Here is an 18,716-nt window from a genome sequence, read left to right on the forward strand (position 1 = left end):
ACTGCAAACTCTGTATTTTGAGAAAAAAAAAAATCATTTATGACATCACACAATGATCACAGTAAAAAGAATAATGTGCATTTTGCCATTAAAATTGATGCACAAATGGTTTTGTGCAGCGCGATGCTTGAATATGCATATTATACGGTCTCATATTGCGTGGTTGAAATCAGCACTGGGCATGCACGTTACAATGAAAACAATATTAAAACAACATGAACATCCAACAGGTAATACAGGCTCATATTGGTCTTTCTTGACAAAGTAAATGAGGTAAATATGGGTTTTTCTCACAAACATATTGGCCAATCAGATTTCAGAATTAATAAAATGGTGTATCATGCAAGTGTCCTTATTTTAATACCTTCAATTAAATCTGCAGTCATCTGGACATATGAAAGAAAAGCAGTGGGGGGGGGGGCGCATTCCAGTAGATTTAGCAATCAATCGCAAGTCAACTTTTGTCAAGTTGTGATTGATTACTGTTCTACTTCTCTTGTAACTGAATGAATGAATGGAACAGCTGTTGTTGAGACGTATGTTTTTTTTTGCATCAGAAAGAATTAATTGAATATCTTTTGTTAAAATTTGATCTCATTATTGCAAATTTGCAATAGATATCAATGAAACTTCTCAGTCTGTGTAAAGTCATTGTCAATGTTATCTTATTATTTATTTTGTGTAAAATATCTTGTTGAAGATGAGAAATATAAATTTTATTGCATCATCAGATGAGGATATATCCTTGGTGCTGAATAAAAAAATGTTATTAAAAAAAATTGAGGTGATATTGTCGAGATTAGTATTGAGTGATTGAAAACTTTAAAAAAAAATTTTTCTTCCAATTTTGGACTTTGAAATAATCATTGATTATGATGATATTTAAAAATGATTTGCTTCTCAATTTCTGGGGAAGTATATAAAGTTATGCAAAAGAAGTTTATAGGGGAAACGACAATGATCGGGGGGGGGGGGGGGTAAGGGGAGAGTGGAGAGAGAGAAGAAAGAGAGAAGACAGGGGGAGGGAGAAGAGTAAGAGAGAGGGGGTGCTTTAGAACAAGAGAGATATTTCTTGTGAATAAGAGGAAAGAATTAGGAAAGAAATACTACAGGGAGGAAGGGGGATAGTGATGAAGAGATGAAAGAAAGGGGTAGGTAGAAAAGGGTGAAGGGCAGGAAAGAATTTTCTATTTAAAAAAAAATATGATATCATATCATTATTATCGCTATCATTATTATCAATAATATAGTAATCACTAAAGAGTGCAATGTCAGGGAAGGGGCTGGGTGAGAAGATGTTGAAAACAAGGATAGAGGAGAGAGAAAGAAAAAAAGAAGAAAATGTATACTATTAGAGAAAGTGGAAAGATTTAATAAAGGTGATAAAGGAGTCAGATGGAATGGGGAATTCTCTGGCTCCTTTCTAGAATTCAACCCCCGGGATTCAACCACCCTCTCTATCTTTTCACTGCCCTTTTGTTTTTACCCATTCCTCAATATTGTAACCATCCCAGCAATTCTCTACCCCTCAGACGCCCATCCTCGAAATTCTATTAAAAGAATTTCTCCCTTTCTCCAATCTTTCTTTTCTCTTGACTCTCTGTCCTGTATCAATGGCCCAACCCCTACCCCTTTATTCTCTCCAATCTCGTCCACTGTACTAGTCTCACATCCCCAATCACTTACCCCCCCCCCCCCCTTCTGGACATATTTCCATTACCGGTAATCATTCGCCCTACTCAAGTCTCCGATTGCATTGACCGAACATACTCTCACTCAATTCAGTGCTGGGGGTATTTCCCCCAAGTACCGTACTTTTTGAGTACGGCGGTCTGGACATGAAGTGACAAAATGAATCAAAACGCTTTACAACTTGTAATACAAGTGTGAAAACGGAAAACGAGTCTAAAGAATACAACGAATCGCGGGTCCACCTCTCACTTGCATCATTAATACCGGTCTATTGACACGCATCTTCAACAATACGCATCAAGCTGCAAGCGAAATTGAGAATTTAACCATACCGGAACGTACAGTAGACCTCCATTGGAATAGCAGCAAATCTCCTTATAATACTAAGCGATGGGAAAGGAACTCCTCTGTTGCCTTTGCCGACCTCTTGAATTCCTTCGATACGATCGTCTTTTTACCAGGCTACTTCGTTAATACAGGAAGGAATAAATTACAGAATTTCTAGAGAATGATAAATTATGCCATGGTTTAGCGCCACAGCTAGACTTGACAGTAAGTATTGTCTTGACAATGACTTCTTTGAATTCAGATAATTAGAAATAAGGATGCAGATTTGTTTCCATGGTTATTGATATGGCTTGGCTAAATTAGCTTTTGTAATGTAGAGGGATGCATACTTATCAGTCAAAGAGTGATGAAGAAATGGACAAACTGTAAATTATTACCAGTCAAGTACCATACCTGTAATCTTGATATTAATAAAAAAAACTGGTGATCAAATGCTTCGTGTTCTATTAGTTAATGATTTATGTATGATATGGGATGAGGGCCTTTTCTATGGTGCTGGCCTGGATTTTCAAAACAAAAATTGTGCATGAAATTGATAAAAAAAATTGTGATTATTTGTGCTTGAATATATGAATATATGAATGATCACATAGTTCCTGAAATTGTCATTTTTATAGGATAAACTCATCCGGGCATGTAATTGGAACATAAATTGATTAAACAGCTAAGGCATGCACACATCACTGAAATTCCAATTTCCATTTACTCAAGTGAGCTCATATAAAGATGAAATCATGTTAATCATAAGGAATATTCATTGATTGATATCAGCCTGATATCATTTTCATATCCACCATTCAAAAAACAGGAAAACAAACTTTGCCATCTATATATATGTTCAAAAGAATGATCAAAATGGAAAAAGACCATAATTAAACAATTCACACATTGGGCAAAATTGTAAAAATATGAAACAATTTCATATTTGAATTTTTTTTATGAATGACTTTTTTTAGATGTAGTCTGTTCAAATAAAAATGAATGATTTTAAAATAACATTATTTTGCAATGGAGGTATGATGATGATAAATTCTGTATGAAATACATTGCTCACCTATGATTCTATCATTTGTTGCCTTATTTATAGGCCATGATAAAAGTGTAGGGAACTAGTTTGTGCATTATTCAAGTTTATTGCAGTTTTGTTTGTTCTTTTCAGTTTTGGTTACAAGTTCATTACTTTTAAACCAGAGTTTACAGAGTTCTTTAACCCTTCTCTTATTTTCAGGACATTGCTCTACTCCAAAATAACCTTAATTTGCTTTCCCTTTTTCAGTTTCCATCAGCATTCTTGCCATTTATCCTCATTTATCTTTGTTATCCCCATCTCCTTTGTTATCCTCATCCATCCTGCATTTCTTGCACCCCACACTTGACCATTCTTTTTGTTATCAAATTTCTTTATCTCTTGGTCCTCTCTTCAGCTATGTTAATTACTCCCCACCTCTCTCTTGGTTGACTGAATCATGAATATTAAGACTCCTTATGTGTGATTGGTTCTTAATATTCATGACGATGCGTTACTTCTGTTATTGTCATCTTCCAAGGTAATTTGAATATATGTATTGAAATCTAGTACCTTGTGCAAAGAAAGCCTAGGAAAGAAATGAAGAATAAATTTTGCCCTACCAAGGCAGTTGTGAGCACAGACCTTCAAACCAGCAACATCTACCTCTTTATCTGTTCTTGTTCTGTGAAACATTGGAAGAACCTGCATATACTTAGAGCTAATAATATATAAAATACAGCTCCTACAAAAGTAATTTGAATGTTGTAGATTCTCACTATTATCATGGACATTGTATTTGTAAAGAATACAACAAAGTTACTTTTTTAAATTGAATTGTAGTACAGAAAGAAATATTTACATTAAAAGTCTTAACAATATTGAACAAACAATAAGAAAATTTTGGCTTTTTTAAAGTTACAATTGGTAATCACTGTACCTATGGAGACTTCCAGTTGCTCTTTTTCTTTTTTAAGTGATATAAAGCAAGGACTACTCTTCGATTTACTCTATTAATGGCTAATTTTTTTCTTAAGTTTTCAAATAATTTTTTTCTTTCATGAGGACATAAAAACAAAAAAAATGCTAGTTATATTTTGATATTAAGGAGAAAACCACAAATTCTTGATAGGTACATGGCCTATATTAATTATATGGGAAAGTTATTCTTACCACTTGTCATAATTTACTTAGCCTGTTGCCAATTTTATATTTAAAACAGCCATATATAAATTTTTTGCTTCCTCAATTTCTAACCCAACTGTCACCATTCTGTTTTACTTATTTTTATCCTCAATCACACAACATTTTATGACCAATGTTGTATTCCCTTCTAACTTTGTGTTTCAGAATAAGGAACTGACATGGGTTTAATCATTGGATGCAAGAACTCGTAGACCCTCAAAAAATGGCTTCCAAGAAACCCCCGGATCCCATTCCCCGACCCAGAGGAGGAGCAGCTGGAGCCTCTCTCAGCTCCACCTTGCTGACAGACAGACCCGGAAGTCTTCAGCTCAAAATGGATGAAATGAAGGAGCACATCACAAAACTTAAGAAGGAACTGGAGACGGAGAGGATGTCCTCCAAGAGACTCAAGCGTGACAAGATGATGGAGCTGCGCAACATCCGTTGTGAAGAGCAGAAGAAATCTGCTGAAGCTCTGGCAACCCTCAGGGTCAAGCTGGAGACAGAGAAGGTGAAGGAGCTGGAGACTTTGAGGGAATCTCTTCTGAAGCAGATGTTTTCTGAGAGGAGTAAATTGTTAAAAGAGAAGGATGCTTCCATGAAGAGTAAGTCTGGACAGCAAAGGGAGATGGATGCAGTCCTACAGAAATCAAAGAATCAGTACTTGATAGAAGCTAAAGAAGAAGCCAAGAAGCTGCATGAGGCAGAAAGAACCCGCTTCCTAAATGAGACATCTGAATTCAGGAGTATCAAGAAGAAATTAGAAGCAGAACTTGAACATGCGGTGGCAGCAAACAGAAAAAATGGCAGTGAGCTTCGGAGAATTTCAGAGGAACATTCAAGAGAGTTGGACCAGCTGAAGAAAGAGGCTCGGAGGGACATCATTCATTTGGTAAGTGCATTCTGAATGTTTGATATCAAAGGAGGGTTAGTCTTGGAACTTTCTCTGTAAGCTTACTGTTGATTCTTACGTGTTGCTCAATGTAAGCAGCCCTCTTGAAGGCAAGCTAAACTAGGGTGTCAGACATACCATGTACCGATGGAGATGATAAGGTGTGGATGTGTCGTCATGTGCTTTTTTTCCCTTAAATATTAAAATACAAGGTATACAGGGCCTTAGTTACTAAGTGGCAACTGAAATAAATAGTATTACTGAAAATAGCAGCCAAATTAAAGGCTAAATTACATTCAAATTACAATAAAAACACAACATACTATTGTATGAAAATAAAGATCTGGGGACCGTTTCATGTAAGTTGTCAGCACTGGGAAGTTGTCTTTCTCCGACAGTTACCATAGTAACAGTCAGAGTCCAGTGCCTTTCAGCTAATCAAAACCAGTGATTTCACTGAAAATTGTCAGTGCTGACAACTTTCATGAAACACCCACCTGATTATAAGAAAATATATGGATTATTTACAGATGAATTAAAGTCTTATGGTTGTGGCATATGAATTATGTTTCTCTAAGTATTCATTGACCATGTTTGTTATTATTCTTACTAATTGTAGAAATGTTTATCAGAGCAAACTTGAGAAAATTACTTGTGAGGGAAAGTTAAGGGAAGAGCAGGACATCTCCCACGCCAAAGAACCCATACTATTGCACATTTCTCCTTAAGAATGAATGGCTTATCATTCTGTAATCAGCTTAGAAATGTACAAGTGTTTGCTTTCAAAGAAACACAGTAACTGTACACCACTTGGTGTTTTATTTGTTTGCAATTTGCATTTGAAAAGAGAAACTTGTTCCAGTTTGCATGTACAAGAAAGTTTGACTTTGGCTTCTTATTTCATGGAATATTGTGTGCCAAGGATTAGTAAACCTTATACTCCTGCTCATAAAGAACAGTTAAGTTCATGAGGAAAACTTTACAACCAGTGCTGCATTGTAGCTAGGCAAATCAATAAAAAAATCCAGTAGTTCCCTATAAAGTCCATTGAATATTTGATTGATAGTGCTCTCAGTGTTCTATTGTCAGCTTCTGTGCATGGAGTAGTCTTTTGTGTGTTATTGAAAAGACTTCAACCACCCCAACATCCCCAATCTTTGTATTTTGAGAAATAGATGGGGATCAAAGGAATGATTCAGGTTGAAGGATCTACCAGTGGTTATAGGAGTAGTCTATCATTGATTTTTGAAGTGCTTGAATTGGGTTAGGTTAAAATTGTGGAAAATCATAACAAGTTTTACTGTAGCAGATGTTTAAAGCATAACAAATTTAGGGAACTATTGTTATGGGTATGGTGAGAGATATAGGCTAGTTATTTGAATTGAATGTCCAGACAACTCTAGTTTCCTATAAATTCATATTTGGAATAGTTTGTTGTAATTTCATGACTTTATTTAAAAGTATTCAATGCATGGCTTTTTGCACTCGATGGTCACTGTTTCTAGTCATTGGAAATTAAAAGAGTTCACAATTTTTATGATAAAAAAGTGAGATATTTAATTTTCACTGACTGAAAATAAGAGCCAGCATTGACTTGACTACCAAAATATGTTATGTACCGTAGGCCTACCATTTTTGGTTGAGGTTTTTTAATAAAATATGAATCGAGTTGTAGGTACATGGTATTATATCTAGTGTTTCTCTCTGACCATACACAAGTGCAGAACTAAGACTTCGCTCCTCAATCTGAGATTGGAGTACCTCATGGCTATCACAATCAAAGTCATATTGTGCTGATCTATATTGACATTTCCATATCAGCAGGTGTGCTTCTCATAGAACGTATACCCCTGCTGATCCATGACCAAGCCAGAATGCTGTAACCATGTTAAACAAGATCCTTAGCAACCAACATGACCCCATGACCTTCTATTGTAATTTGATAGTATAAACATAGAGCACTTGTGGGCTTGAAATCTTCCAGAGGAGATGGCTTTGGATTTTACCTTCTTTTTTGTTTCTTTTCCTTTTCCCTATTTGAATCTGGACATGGTTATCCATTATTTATTTATATTTCCTTATTAATTGGTATTTAAAGGACAAGTCCACCCCAACTAAAAGTTGATTTGAATAAAAAGAGAAAAATCCAACAAGCTTAATTCACAACACTGAAATTTCATCAAAATCGGATAAGAAAGTAATGAAATTTGTAAGTTTCATTTAATTTCACAAAGTAGTTATATACATCCTGGACAGGATATGCAAATGAGGGAACTGATGACATCACTCATTCACTATTTCTTTTGTATTTTATTATATCAAATATGAAATATTCTAATTTTCTCCTCATTGTCCTGTGAAACAAAGTTTTATTTTGCCCTGAACATGTGGAATTAGAATTGTTTAGCATTTTATGCTTCAGTCAAGTTGGTCCTTTTATTGTCAAATCTGTAAAATTGAAGTATTGTAAAATTCAAACAATAAAAAACAAAAGAAATAGTGAGTGAGGGACATAATTGATTCTTTTATTTGCATGTGAATAAATTGTGCATAAAAATTATAATTATTTTGTTGAAAATAAGCAGAACTTAAAAATGTCATAATTTTCTTATTTATAACCTTATGACAGTGTTAAATTTTGTTCTTCTGATATCACTTTTTGTGGTTGATGTGTTGAATTGACATGCAATGAGGTGTGAATGCGTAGTATAGAATTGAAATGACTATGGTAAACAAGGTCCTTAGCAACCGACAGTGACCCCCATATGACCTTGTTATGTTGTGCATGATAGTCCTACCAAATAGAATTAAATGGATGGTCTGGGCTGAAAGTACATAGCTTAACAAATAGAGTATAATTCACTGAGCAAAATGCTGAAAATTTCATCAAAATCGGATAAAAAATAACAAAGTTATTGAATTTTAAAGTTTAGCAATATTTTGTGTAAAAAGTCGTCATGAATATTCATAAGGTGGGCTGATGATGTCACATCTCCACTTGTTTTTTGTATTTTATTATACAAAATTAGGTTTATTCAAATTTTTTCCTCCAAGAACTAGATAAATTAGATTGACAACTGATTTAGTGCATTAGATATTTATTGCTGCAACTTACTTCATGATCAGGGAGACATATTATTCACACAAGTATGAAATAAAGAAAAAAAAATATGATTTTATGTAATAACATAGGAAAATGGAAAGTGGAGATGTGACATAATTAGCCCACCTAATGAATATTCATGAAGACTGTTTTCAAAAAATATTGCTAAAGTTTAAACTTCAATAACTTTATTATTTGTTATCTGATTTTGATGAAATTTTCAGCATTTTGCATTTGCTCAGTGAATTCTACTCTATGTATTAAGATATAAATATCTTCAGCCCGGACCATCCCGTTAAGGTGCTTTTTCAACTTCTGTCATCTTTAGAAAGTATACTGATTAATCATCCTTTTGATACAATTGTGAAGGAAAAAAATTATGGAAATATCATAAATGCACCAAGATGAAATTTGTGGTTAAATTAGTCCAAAATATAGAGTAGTAATTACAAGCAGGGAGAAAGAAGAGTAATAAGAGTATGGTATTTTAAGCAAAATTAAGAAAGATAACTAGGGTTATACAATGCTCACTGAAGTTTGATTGCTTTGAACAATATTTCACCAGTTTTTTAAGTTAAATAGTGGTTGTGGACTTGTTTGACACTTGAATTGTTATTTTTTTCCTCTAAAATGGTGATTTGATGATTTGCATTAGGACTGCAAAGTCTGTAAAAAAATAATAATGAGCAATTCATATCTTGTAATCTGAAAGATTAAATAATTCGTTTATTTTCTGCATTTATATAGCATTTAATATATTTTTTATAGAACAGTTAATCTTTTCTGGTATTGTGTATTGTTTGAAAAGAACCAAGAAATACATTGGCCTATATTAATCATTGAAAAATGTGAAAAAAAAATATATAGTCTAATTTCTTAAACTATCTGTTCCATCAATAGTTTATGTAAACTTTGCATCTCAAGATAACCAAAGGAATTTGTCAAGCCATGAACTTAAATGCACTTTGATCAAAGTACAAAAGATCAACAAAGTATTTGACTGAAGCTAACTGCCTATGTTTGTTTAATTACTGGAATCACAGACCACCTTGATTGCTTGTATTTGATATAATTTTGTGTGAGTATTTCATTTTTGACCTGCTATTATTTACCTCTTTGAGATATAAATTGTTTTTAAAAAAATCATGATTTTTCATGCAGATTGACTAGAAATGTATACTATATAGTTTTTAGATAATTAGTGAAGCTGTAAATTATTTTTTTTATGCAGCACTTGTGTATATATGTGTGTGCTTATGAACATGGAGTACATGTAAAGACACATAATATTGTGTCTTTAAGAAGTTGTGCACAAGCTTGATAACGTAGAATGCAACCCTTTGTTTTTTTGAAGCATATGTACTTAAGTATTTCATGAAATTCCTGAAATTCTTAAAGCTATATTCAGCAATCACTGCCTAGCTTCCGCTGAAATGCCCAAATGATTTTGGTTAAAATTAATTTGATTAAAATTGATTGCAATGATTTGATTCAAGAAGTATTGGAGAAGAGAAGATTCATACACCAAAATCAGTATGGATGTTTTGGTATTTTCTAATTGGGGTATACCAGAATGCTTTAGATGCAATGACATAGCATCAACTTGCTCATTGTGTAAACCAGTTTAGTGATCTCCTTTGAAAGTCTCCCAGTTATGGCTGCCATAAATGATAGTCAGTCAGACTCATGTCTCATATGTAATGACATTTCACTATATTTTGATTCCAACCATAGGTGGAAGAATTAAAAAGCAAACAGCGTGTGATTGCTGAATTGGAGAAAGAGCTAGGACAGCAGGCAGGCTATGCTCTCAAGCTCCAGGCGGAGAAAGACACCCTCGGACAGGAGCTCAAGCTAGCCAAGATGGCTGACACCTGGGAGAAGAGGAGTCCATCTGTGAGCAGGAGTATAGCTCTCTCACCAGATAGCAATAAAAATGAAGTGAGTTTAATTGTTAACAGTGTATACACCTTACCCCTGAAACTGAAATTCAGTGACATTTCTTGGACTCTTTAAATCAGCCATTTTCACAACACTTTCCAATTTGCTGTCCAAACAAATGAGAAACTTCAATTGGTTTTGTGGTATTAATAAGTATATACTATTGGGTAGTCCAGTAAAAAATGACAATGAACAAATATGTTGTCCATGGGTGAATTAGAGGTGAAAATGTTGGGTGTTGTACGGAACATTTCTGAGTCCTGTATGACACACACAACATTTTCACCTCTAATTCACTCATAATCGATCACTTTTTATTGGTTATCGTTTTTTTACATGACTACCCACTATAGCTTTATCATTGACATAAAAAAGGAAATTTTATTACTCAAGCATATGAGACTAGACATTGATGATACATACAGCATGCAAGTCTGAAGTAGACCAGGTGGCCAGAAATAAAGGATTAAGACAGCTTTTGTCAACACATTTCCTGAGTTGGGGAAAAAAGAAATCTCAAATAAAAATGTTACGAGCTACAAACTGTGCAAATATTTCTATAACAAATATTTATTGTAACTTGTTACGTTAAAGTATTGTGTCATTTTTTATTTCAAATTTCCTTGAACCTCCTTGAGACTTTTTATTTCTCAGAAATTTTGGAAAAGAGGTATAAATTTCCTGGAATTCAGGAAATTTCGTTCAAAGTGGAAATATTGATTGTAAAAGAAATCTGGAGAACTCGGTACCATAATATAGCTATTCTTATCGATTGTAATAGATGAACGTATTTTCAATTTTTTTTACAGAATGTATTTTCAAAAGTAATGATTATTAAAATTTTTAATAAAATTGAATGAGCAAAACAGCTTTTAAGATACACTGTTTGATTATTAATGATTTATTTTATAAAATGATTTAATTTCTGATTTAAGAAAAATTATTTTGCTGTGTGACAAAATTTAAAGGAAAATATTTGTAAGAGTAGTTTTGTTACTAATACTATGTTATATATTTTATTACTCTTGGACAAAAAGCAATATTTTAATACTCTTAGCAATGTTTTTTCAGTAGCATATACATGTATTAATAATTATTTGCCATGATATTGCAGCATGTATATCAGGTTTATTCAAATTGTCTAGAAATAATTGATATTTTTTTAAAGGTATCTGTAACTTATCCCAGGCTGTCTTTGTGCTTGCTTGATGATGCTAGCTCAGATTGTGTTATAAAGAAACACATTTTTGCCAAGATTTTTAGTGGGTCTGTCAATCTGGCATGGTTAATTGAATTCAGAAGTTAAATGGGTCTTACACATCCCAAAATGTCAGTCATTTGTAATCAATGTTATTTGTTTATTATTGTGTCAGTGGTGGGATTAACTATGTAAATTGTGGGTTCATTTATTCAGAGGAATACTGTACAGATTAAGATTAAAAATATCCTGTAAAATTATACATTTGTAATATCCTGAAGATATTTCCACATTTTAACATTGGTACAGATCCATTAACTATATAAATTGTGGGTTCATTTATTCAGAGGAATACTGTACAGATTAAGGTTCGATCCTTCTTTATTTTCTACTTTGTTTTTGTACATGTCATCAAGAGGTTATAAATCCCAGCATTTGTATTATATAGTGCTCTAACCGAGTGATATACAGACAAATCTTTGCTGGTGGCCACCTGCCTATAGCAGCCACCTGCCTAGTACTTCCTACCACTAAAATCAATTCCCATGGAGGCACATGAGTTTATCAAAACCTGTCAATAGCACTCAAATTCTTCAAAGTCCACACTTTGTGTAGTATGGTCTCTACAGTGCATAAAAAGGTTTTTCACTCTGAAAAAATATCATGTAAAATTATACATTTGTAATATCCTGAAGATATTTCCACATTTTAACATTGGTACAGATCCATTTAAGCAAATGATGATATAACTGTCGAAAAATATTTCCGCTTGAGTGAGCACCACTTTTGAAATGTTAGTGAAAAATGATTTGTGCAGAACTTTGAAATAGTTATGCGAAGAAAAGTAGACCTTAATCATGAAGAACACATGAAATATAGCTTGTAAAATTGATTTGAGGATATCTTTTTCAACTGGTTTCCTTGCCCAAAACACTTTGAAGAGCGCATTGCGCCCCACCCCACTTCCCTACAAACTGATGCCATCTCAACGATATTTGCTTAAAGGTCAAGTCCACTTTAGAAAAATGTTGATTTGAATCAATAGAGAAAAATCAGACAAGCACAATGCTGAAAATTTCATCAAAATCAGATGTAAAGTGAGAAAGTTATGACATTTCAAAGTTTCGCTTATTTTAAAAAAATAGTTAATATGAACGAGCCAGTTATATCCAATTGAGCGAGTATATGATGTCACTCACTCACTATTTCTTTTTTTTTTATTGTTTGAATTATACAATATTTCAATTTTTACGAATTGACAATTAGGACCTCCTTGCCTGAAGCAAAAATGTTAAAACAATGGAATTCCATGTGTTCAGGGAGGAATAAAACTTCATTTCACATGACAATGACGAGAAAATAAAAATATTTCATATAATAAAATACAAAAAAATGGCTTAGGCTTGATTTTCATTTTGTTAATCATTGTCAAGCTTTGGAAAAGTGTGGAGAAACAAGTATTAAATGAAAAATGAAATGTAAATCCACTTTAAATGATAAAAAAAATTGTGAAAAAATGCTAGAGATGTCTGATATAAACTTTTGTTCAGATTCTGTGATGTCCTCAGATCCAGCTGGCACAAAAAGGGTAAAGGTTGTGCTTACTAAGTGTTGAAATTTCAATTTGGGTGGCAAAATTGTTACAAAATGCTTGATTGTTTCCGTTTTATTTCAATTGACTAAAAGTGCAAGGGAAATGTATGAGAAATGTTTATACGCAGGGTAAGTTTGATTTCAGCCTTTCCCCTTGACACAGCGTGAAACAAGCATTTCTGCGCAAACAAATTTCTGCGAGCTTTACAAAAAATGGACAGTGCTCACTCAAGTGTAACATTCTGTCAAAACTTTCACTTTCATTGGATAGACCCAAGAATATATGTGAAAAAATTACCCACATGTTGTTTATTCTTTAATTCCCAGGGCTTTTTCAAAGTGCAAACTTTTTTTATATGCACTGTTACTATACATTTAAATGTGAATAAGATTCAGAATGTTTACTTTTCTGCAGATTTATATTCTTATTTATCTCTTCTTATATTAGGACCGTAGATTGAGAATGGCCAGCCCCTCCTCACATTACTAATGTCCTGGTCGATGTCTTTTTTCGGGAGACCGGTTCTAATCCATTGTGAAATATAAATTTCTTTTGTTTACAGACCAAAGACAACTCAGCACCTGAATCATCAACTCTTCCATCACACTTTTCAAGTGATATTCATTTTGATACAGCCTTTGAACAACTCTCAGTAAGTAATCTGTTTTGTCTAGATTATTTTTATGATTCATTTGACTGTGCCCACCATAGGTGGTTGTTATATTCAGTGTTATTCTGAAAAAGTTTTTTGTTAAAAAAAATTGGGGGTCTTTATGCTTTTTCATATCTACACTATCAAATTGTTTTACCATGGAAACCCTGATAATGTTCCGTGATTATTTGTCGATCTGTTTGCCCCGTTTCATTCTCATAGTAATTACTTGAAAGCCATTTGCTACATCACCTTCAAAAACTAGTCAGATGTGTTTATGATCAGAGCGTTGGTCGCAGATTTAGAGGTCATCATATACCTGAAGATAAATAAGAAATAAAGAATTGCTTGACAAATCAACTCCAAAATTAATTTGTAAATATTTGTTTGGGTCGTGTGGTCTAGTGGTTAGAGCATTGGACTCATAGTGGTGAGGTTGTGAATTCAATTCTCCATTCTGCCATAGTCTCCACTTTCGTAAAAAAAAAGAAACAAGAGTAATTTCTGTTGTCTATAAGCCTTCAGCCTCTATCTATCCCTGATCAACCAGGATGCAAACTGTTTATACAATCAGTTATATACCAGCTTGGCATTTACCAGCAAAAAGCTGTCCAGAGTTTCTTCAAGAGCTGTTACCATAACTGAAACAGAAATATTTGATTGACGGTCTTATTAGGGATCGTGAATCAATTTTACAATTTTAGTGGTGAAATATGTTTAAAAAATAATAATTTGGCGATTGTAGAGGCATAAATTTTGATAATGTTCAATTGAGATTCCATCTATTTATTTCATACACATCTACATCATTGTATTAATTGGTTTGATTTATTCATATTCCACATTCATAATGTAATATTTACAAGTAGAAACGTTAGTAAAACAATAACAATTGATAGAATCGTGGCAATATTACTACAAAGCTTGGCTTGTGTGAGACCCCCTAGTTGATTTAATGACAATATTAGGAGAATGATTAATGAAGTGGGGAATGTAAGTTCAAGAGAGGAGTGTGGAGTTTAGATACATAGAAAAAAAACACCACCAAGATGCTTTCAGGATAGTAATAACAGCAGGGCCCACAGGGAGAACAGTTTTCACAACTGAAGTGGCTACTCTGGGTAAATATGCCGTTATTATTATCCTCATAAAAGAGATAGAGAGGTAGACAGACAGATAGAGAAAGAGAGAGACAGAGAGAGAGAGAAAATTTAAGAATGAGTAAGAATGCAGTGATAGAGAGGATTCAATTGGAAATGTACTACATTGTATATATTTTGTCATTCTTGTTTATACATGTACCTACAGTATATTCGTACTTTGCCATATCTTACATATAATGCCATGTGGGTTAGTGGTTCATTTCTTTTTCTCTTTTTCTTATGCAGTATATGCACATTCCAGAGCTGAAGCAAAAGTTGGACCAATTAGCTTGCAAAGAGGTATATTTACATTTTTCATAAAATAATCAACAGTTTTGTATACCCAACCCTCATTTTTCTCATGAATTTCTGATCATTTGAGTGCATTTCATATTTTTATAAAGGTCCCACATATAGAGAGTTTTAGAATTGCCCTTATGTAAATGTGAACATGCAATGAAATATTTTTAATCATAATGATTTGTTATTAATTTCTTATTAATTTATTATACTTCAGATCAATTGAACTATTACTGTCAAGGAAGCCATCTCCTATCAAATGCTGTAAAGCACTAAAAACCATTTTGTTTAGTAATTGTTATAAAATGGGTTCATGGATGTAGTCAGTACATACATGTATGCAGATCAAGTATGGCAATGATTCAACACTATGCAACCTTATATTCATATATTTCATATTCATGTGCATTATACAAACAGTTAATGGGGCCTGTCTTACAAAGAGTTGCGATTGATCTGTTTAATCGTAACTTTGGATGGCCAGCAACGTCAACATCTATTATGCATGTTTGTTCAAAATATTTTGTAGCTATGGTGTTTATACATTCATTGTTTTCTTGAAAATTCACTGCGCTTCTCTTTGCATTCAGAGGACATTGTGCAAATTTTTCGAAGAAAAAAATTATGGCACTGACGGATTTCCATAGAGTTATGATTGATCGTATCAATAGTAACTCTTTGTAAGACAGGGCCCAGATTAGCTTCTTAAATAATTCTATATTCATTATCTCTTGCAATGTGTTCACCTCGTATTATAACAGGAAAATGTATTAGCTAGTCAGGAGCATATGACATTTATCTTCTCGATTTCAAAGGTGCTACAGTCTGCTCAAGAGGTAATTTCATTTTATTATTTTTCACATATTCTTTATGTAAACTTTCTGAATTGCACATTTATAATGCATATGCATATGGGAGCAGAAAATTATCTGACTAGTTTTTGGGGTCATAACATCAAAGGTCAAAGAGGTCACTTTATTTTACATGAAAATTAAATTTTTAGATTAGTGAAGATCAAACAGATCAAATTAATGTAAACTTTGCTCATGTATACTTCATGGGAATGATATTGGCCTGAATCATATTTTGTAGTCACTAGGTCAATGGTCACAGAGGTCAGTTTAATGATAAATGAAGAACCTTGTGGTGGATCAACTTCAACATACATGTTGTTTATTATGGGATTTACAAAGATCTGGTCAGTACCATTACATTAAGTTGCTCTCTTGTTAACATCCAATGGCTTCTCCCATAGAATCCTTTGTTTTGATCTTTTATATTGCTGAGCATTGCTACAATGGTAGTTACCATAGTTACCATATTATTGTCACTTTTTATTAGCAGGGCCCTGATTAGATTGGGATTAATTGGTTCAAAGTTCCTATCTCTGTATATCTTTGTATTTCTCTCCAGACCATATTGAATTTTGAAGAAACCAATGTTAATATGAGACAGAGGCTTCTTGAAATGGAAGAACAGTATGAGAAACTAAAAAGAGAAAAAGAAGAAGATAACAAGAAATTACAGCAGGTATTTAATCACATCTATTTTCAAGTGGTAGTGAAACCCTAGGAGAGCTAGCACTGAGTGAATACCTTGTCAGAGGATCATGTGCATTAGGATAGCGTTATTACCCTTACACAATGCAATCAGAAATATGTTGTGAATTTTAGTTGAAGAAATCACGTTCCTTGGATTTTATTGATAATATACGGAATGCTTGGAAGCATACGGAAAACATTTTATTTCCATAGAAATGTGTGATATAACTTTTGGAAAAAGAGTAGCGGTAAATTAATACATTTCTGGAACATGTAGTTGTATATTGTAAGAATACAACATTAAGATGTTGCACTGTGTGTAGAGATACAGGATCAGTGAAAGGCTTGACTTACCAGTGAATACTGAATGCTTTCACATTGACTGATATGATTGAATAATAAATATATTTTAATTATAAGCTGTGTAGATATATTATCCCACCTCTGTCACTAGAAAAGAATAATGCTCTAATCGCTACAGTTTCTTTAATAATGCTATACTCTAAAAACAAATCAGTAAAAAATTACTAGTTAATATGGTCAGCTGGGTGCAAGTGATATTCTAGTCATATTTGACTATTTTATAGTTTTTTTAAATACTATTTTTTAGTTGTATTTTACCAGAACAGAGTTATTTCTGACTAGATATATGTCAGAAATGTGATTATCAGTGATTGTCATATCAGTTGCACGCAGCTGACTACTGGTCTAGTCAATTTGACTGATTGCTTTAAGAGTGTAGGCTGTGAACCAGAACTATTTTTGAAAAAATGTATCTTACTAACTAGCAATCTTACATCTTTTTCTACATTCTTGTTTTTGTCAGCACTCTTAAGGTACTAACTACAAATTTGCTTCATTTCTTCATCTTTTTTTTTTGGTTGTTGCTATTCCCATTTTTTCATAGAAATAAATGAACCTCAATGATGAAGTTGGTTTTCTTAAATTGTCTTCTTTCTGCAATTATAATCCTTCTAATTATTATTCTGAAATTATCAATTTTACAATGACAAATACTCATAGTGTGCTTAGGGCAGTGTCATTAATGCACCAAATAGTTTGATGGGTACAACATACATGTAGTGTGTGTGGGAAATCTATTTTTTTTTTTTGGGGGGGGGGGCTAGGGTAAGGGCAGGGGTTCCCCTAAGGCACCCATATGTACACTGGTAGTTTAGGATCCACTCTTCATCCTATGTACCACCATAATGTTCTATAGTCTATTGTCTTTTTTTCAGAGGGATGACTATATGAAGAAGAGCTTAGCTGAAATGGAAGCAGAAGTATCCTCATACAAGGAAATGGAAGACACGAAAGCTAGTGAAATAGATAAACTTAGATTTGAAAACAACCAGATGAAGAAAGAGATCAGTGCTTCCAAAGAGACAGAAGAAAGCTTTAAAGAGGTGTGTTTACTTGTATTGTTTTTATTTATGATGTTATACTCCATCTGGCAATTTGTTAAGGCCTGTCAGAAAACTTTGGTAAATTTACAATCTTCTTATAGAATAGTGTCAGTTGAATCGTCTTTCATCCATTAACTCTTTCTGATATAGTACATGTAGATGCTGTAAAAAAGCAGATATTATCATCATTATTATCACAGAAGTGGACATAAATCCTATTCTAACCATTCTTTCAATAGAGGATCTTGGAGTTGGAAAAATTATTGGAAGAGCAGCGCTTCCATATAGAGAATCTATGCAAAGAACATTCACAGATGGAAAGTGAGCTACAACAGGGTCATCAAGGTCATAGCAGACAACTGGAATATACACAGAGAATGGTGAGTTCTTTTAAGTGCTTTTCATCAAATTAAACTCTTAATTTTTTCACATCAGGGTTTAATGAAATTTATTCATTATGCTTGATTGATTTTTTTTTTTTAATTGAAATGAGCATGTACAATCATTGGGATGAACTTGACCTTTGCATGTTACTATTGTTTCAAGAGAAATATTGTAGTTGATTCCACATTTATTCTTGAATTAGCTCAACGAAACAAGACTTAGTATAGAATCAACACAGAAATTTAATTGTCAAGTGATTGAAGGCCAAGTCTACCCCAAAAAACAAAATGTTTTGAAAGTTTGAATAAATAGAGAAAAATCAAAGATACATA

The 18,716-nt window shown here is 33.2% G+C and overlaps 1 protein-coding gene across 5 annotated transcripts in view; it reads left to right on the plus strand.

Annotated features, from left to right (window-relative positions):
• Window positions 1-1,972: 1,972 nt before the first annotated feature.
• The window catches only part of LOC121425045 (centromere protein F-like), a 60,375-nt gene continuing 43,631 nt past the window's right edge, over window positions 1,973-18,716 (plus strand). For 4 of the 5 annotated variants that reach the window (XM_041620988.1, XM_041620989.1, XM_041620991.1 and 1 more), the window contains exons 1-9: window positions 1,974-2,244; window positions 4,397-5,123; window positions 9,961-10,167; window positions 13,522-13,611; window positions 15,000-15,053; window positions 15,815-15,889; window positions 16,467-16,583; window positions 17,833-18,000; window positions 18,240-18,380. In XM_041620988.1, the coding sequence (XP_041476922.1) occupies window positions 4,428-5,123; window positions 9,961-10,167; window positions 13,522-13,611; window positions 15,000-15,053; window positions 15,815-15,889; window positions 16,467-16,583; window positions 17,833-18,000; window positions 18,240-18,380 (1,548 nt within the window). In that variant the 5' untranslated portion in view covers window positions 1,974-2,244; window positions 4,397-4,427. Of the gene's footprint in view, window positions 2,245-4,396; window positions 5,124-9,960; window positions 10,168-13,521; window positions 13,612-14,999; window positions 15,054-15,814; window positions 15,890-16,466; window positions 16,584-17,832; window positions 18,001-18,239; window positions 18,381-18,716 lie in introns of all 5 variants that reach the window. The other variant, XM_041620990.1, reaches the window with a different exon arrangement.

Source organism: Lytechinus variegatus, chromosome 12, assembly GCF_018143015.1.
Source record: "Lytechinus variegatus isolate NC3 chromosome 12, Lvar_3.0, whole genome shotgun sequence".
NCBI lineage: Eukaryota > Metazoa > Echinodermata > Echinoidea > Temnopleuroida > Toxopneustidae > Lytechinus > Lytechinus variegatus.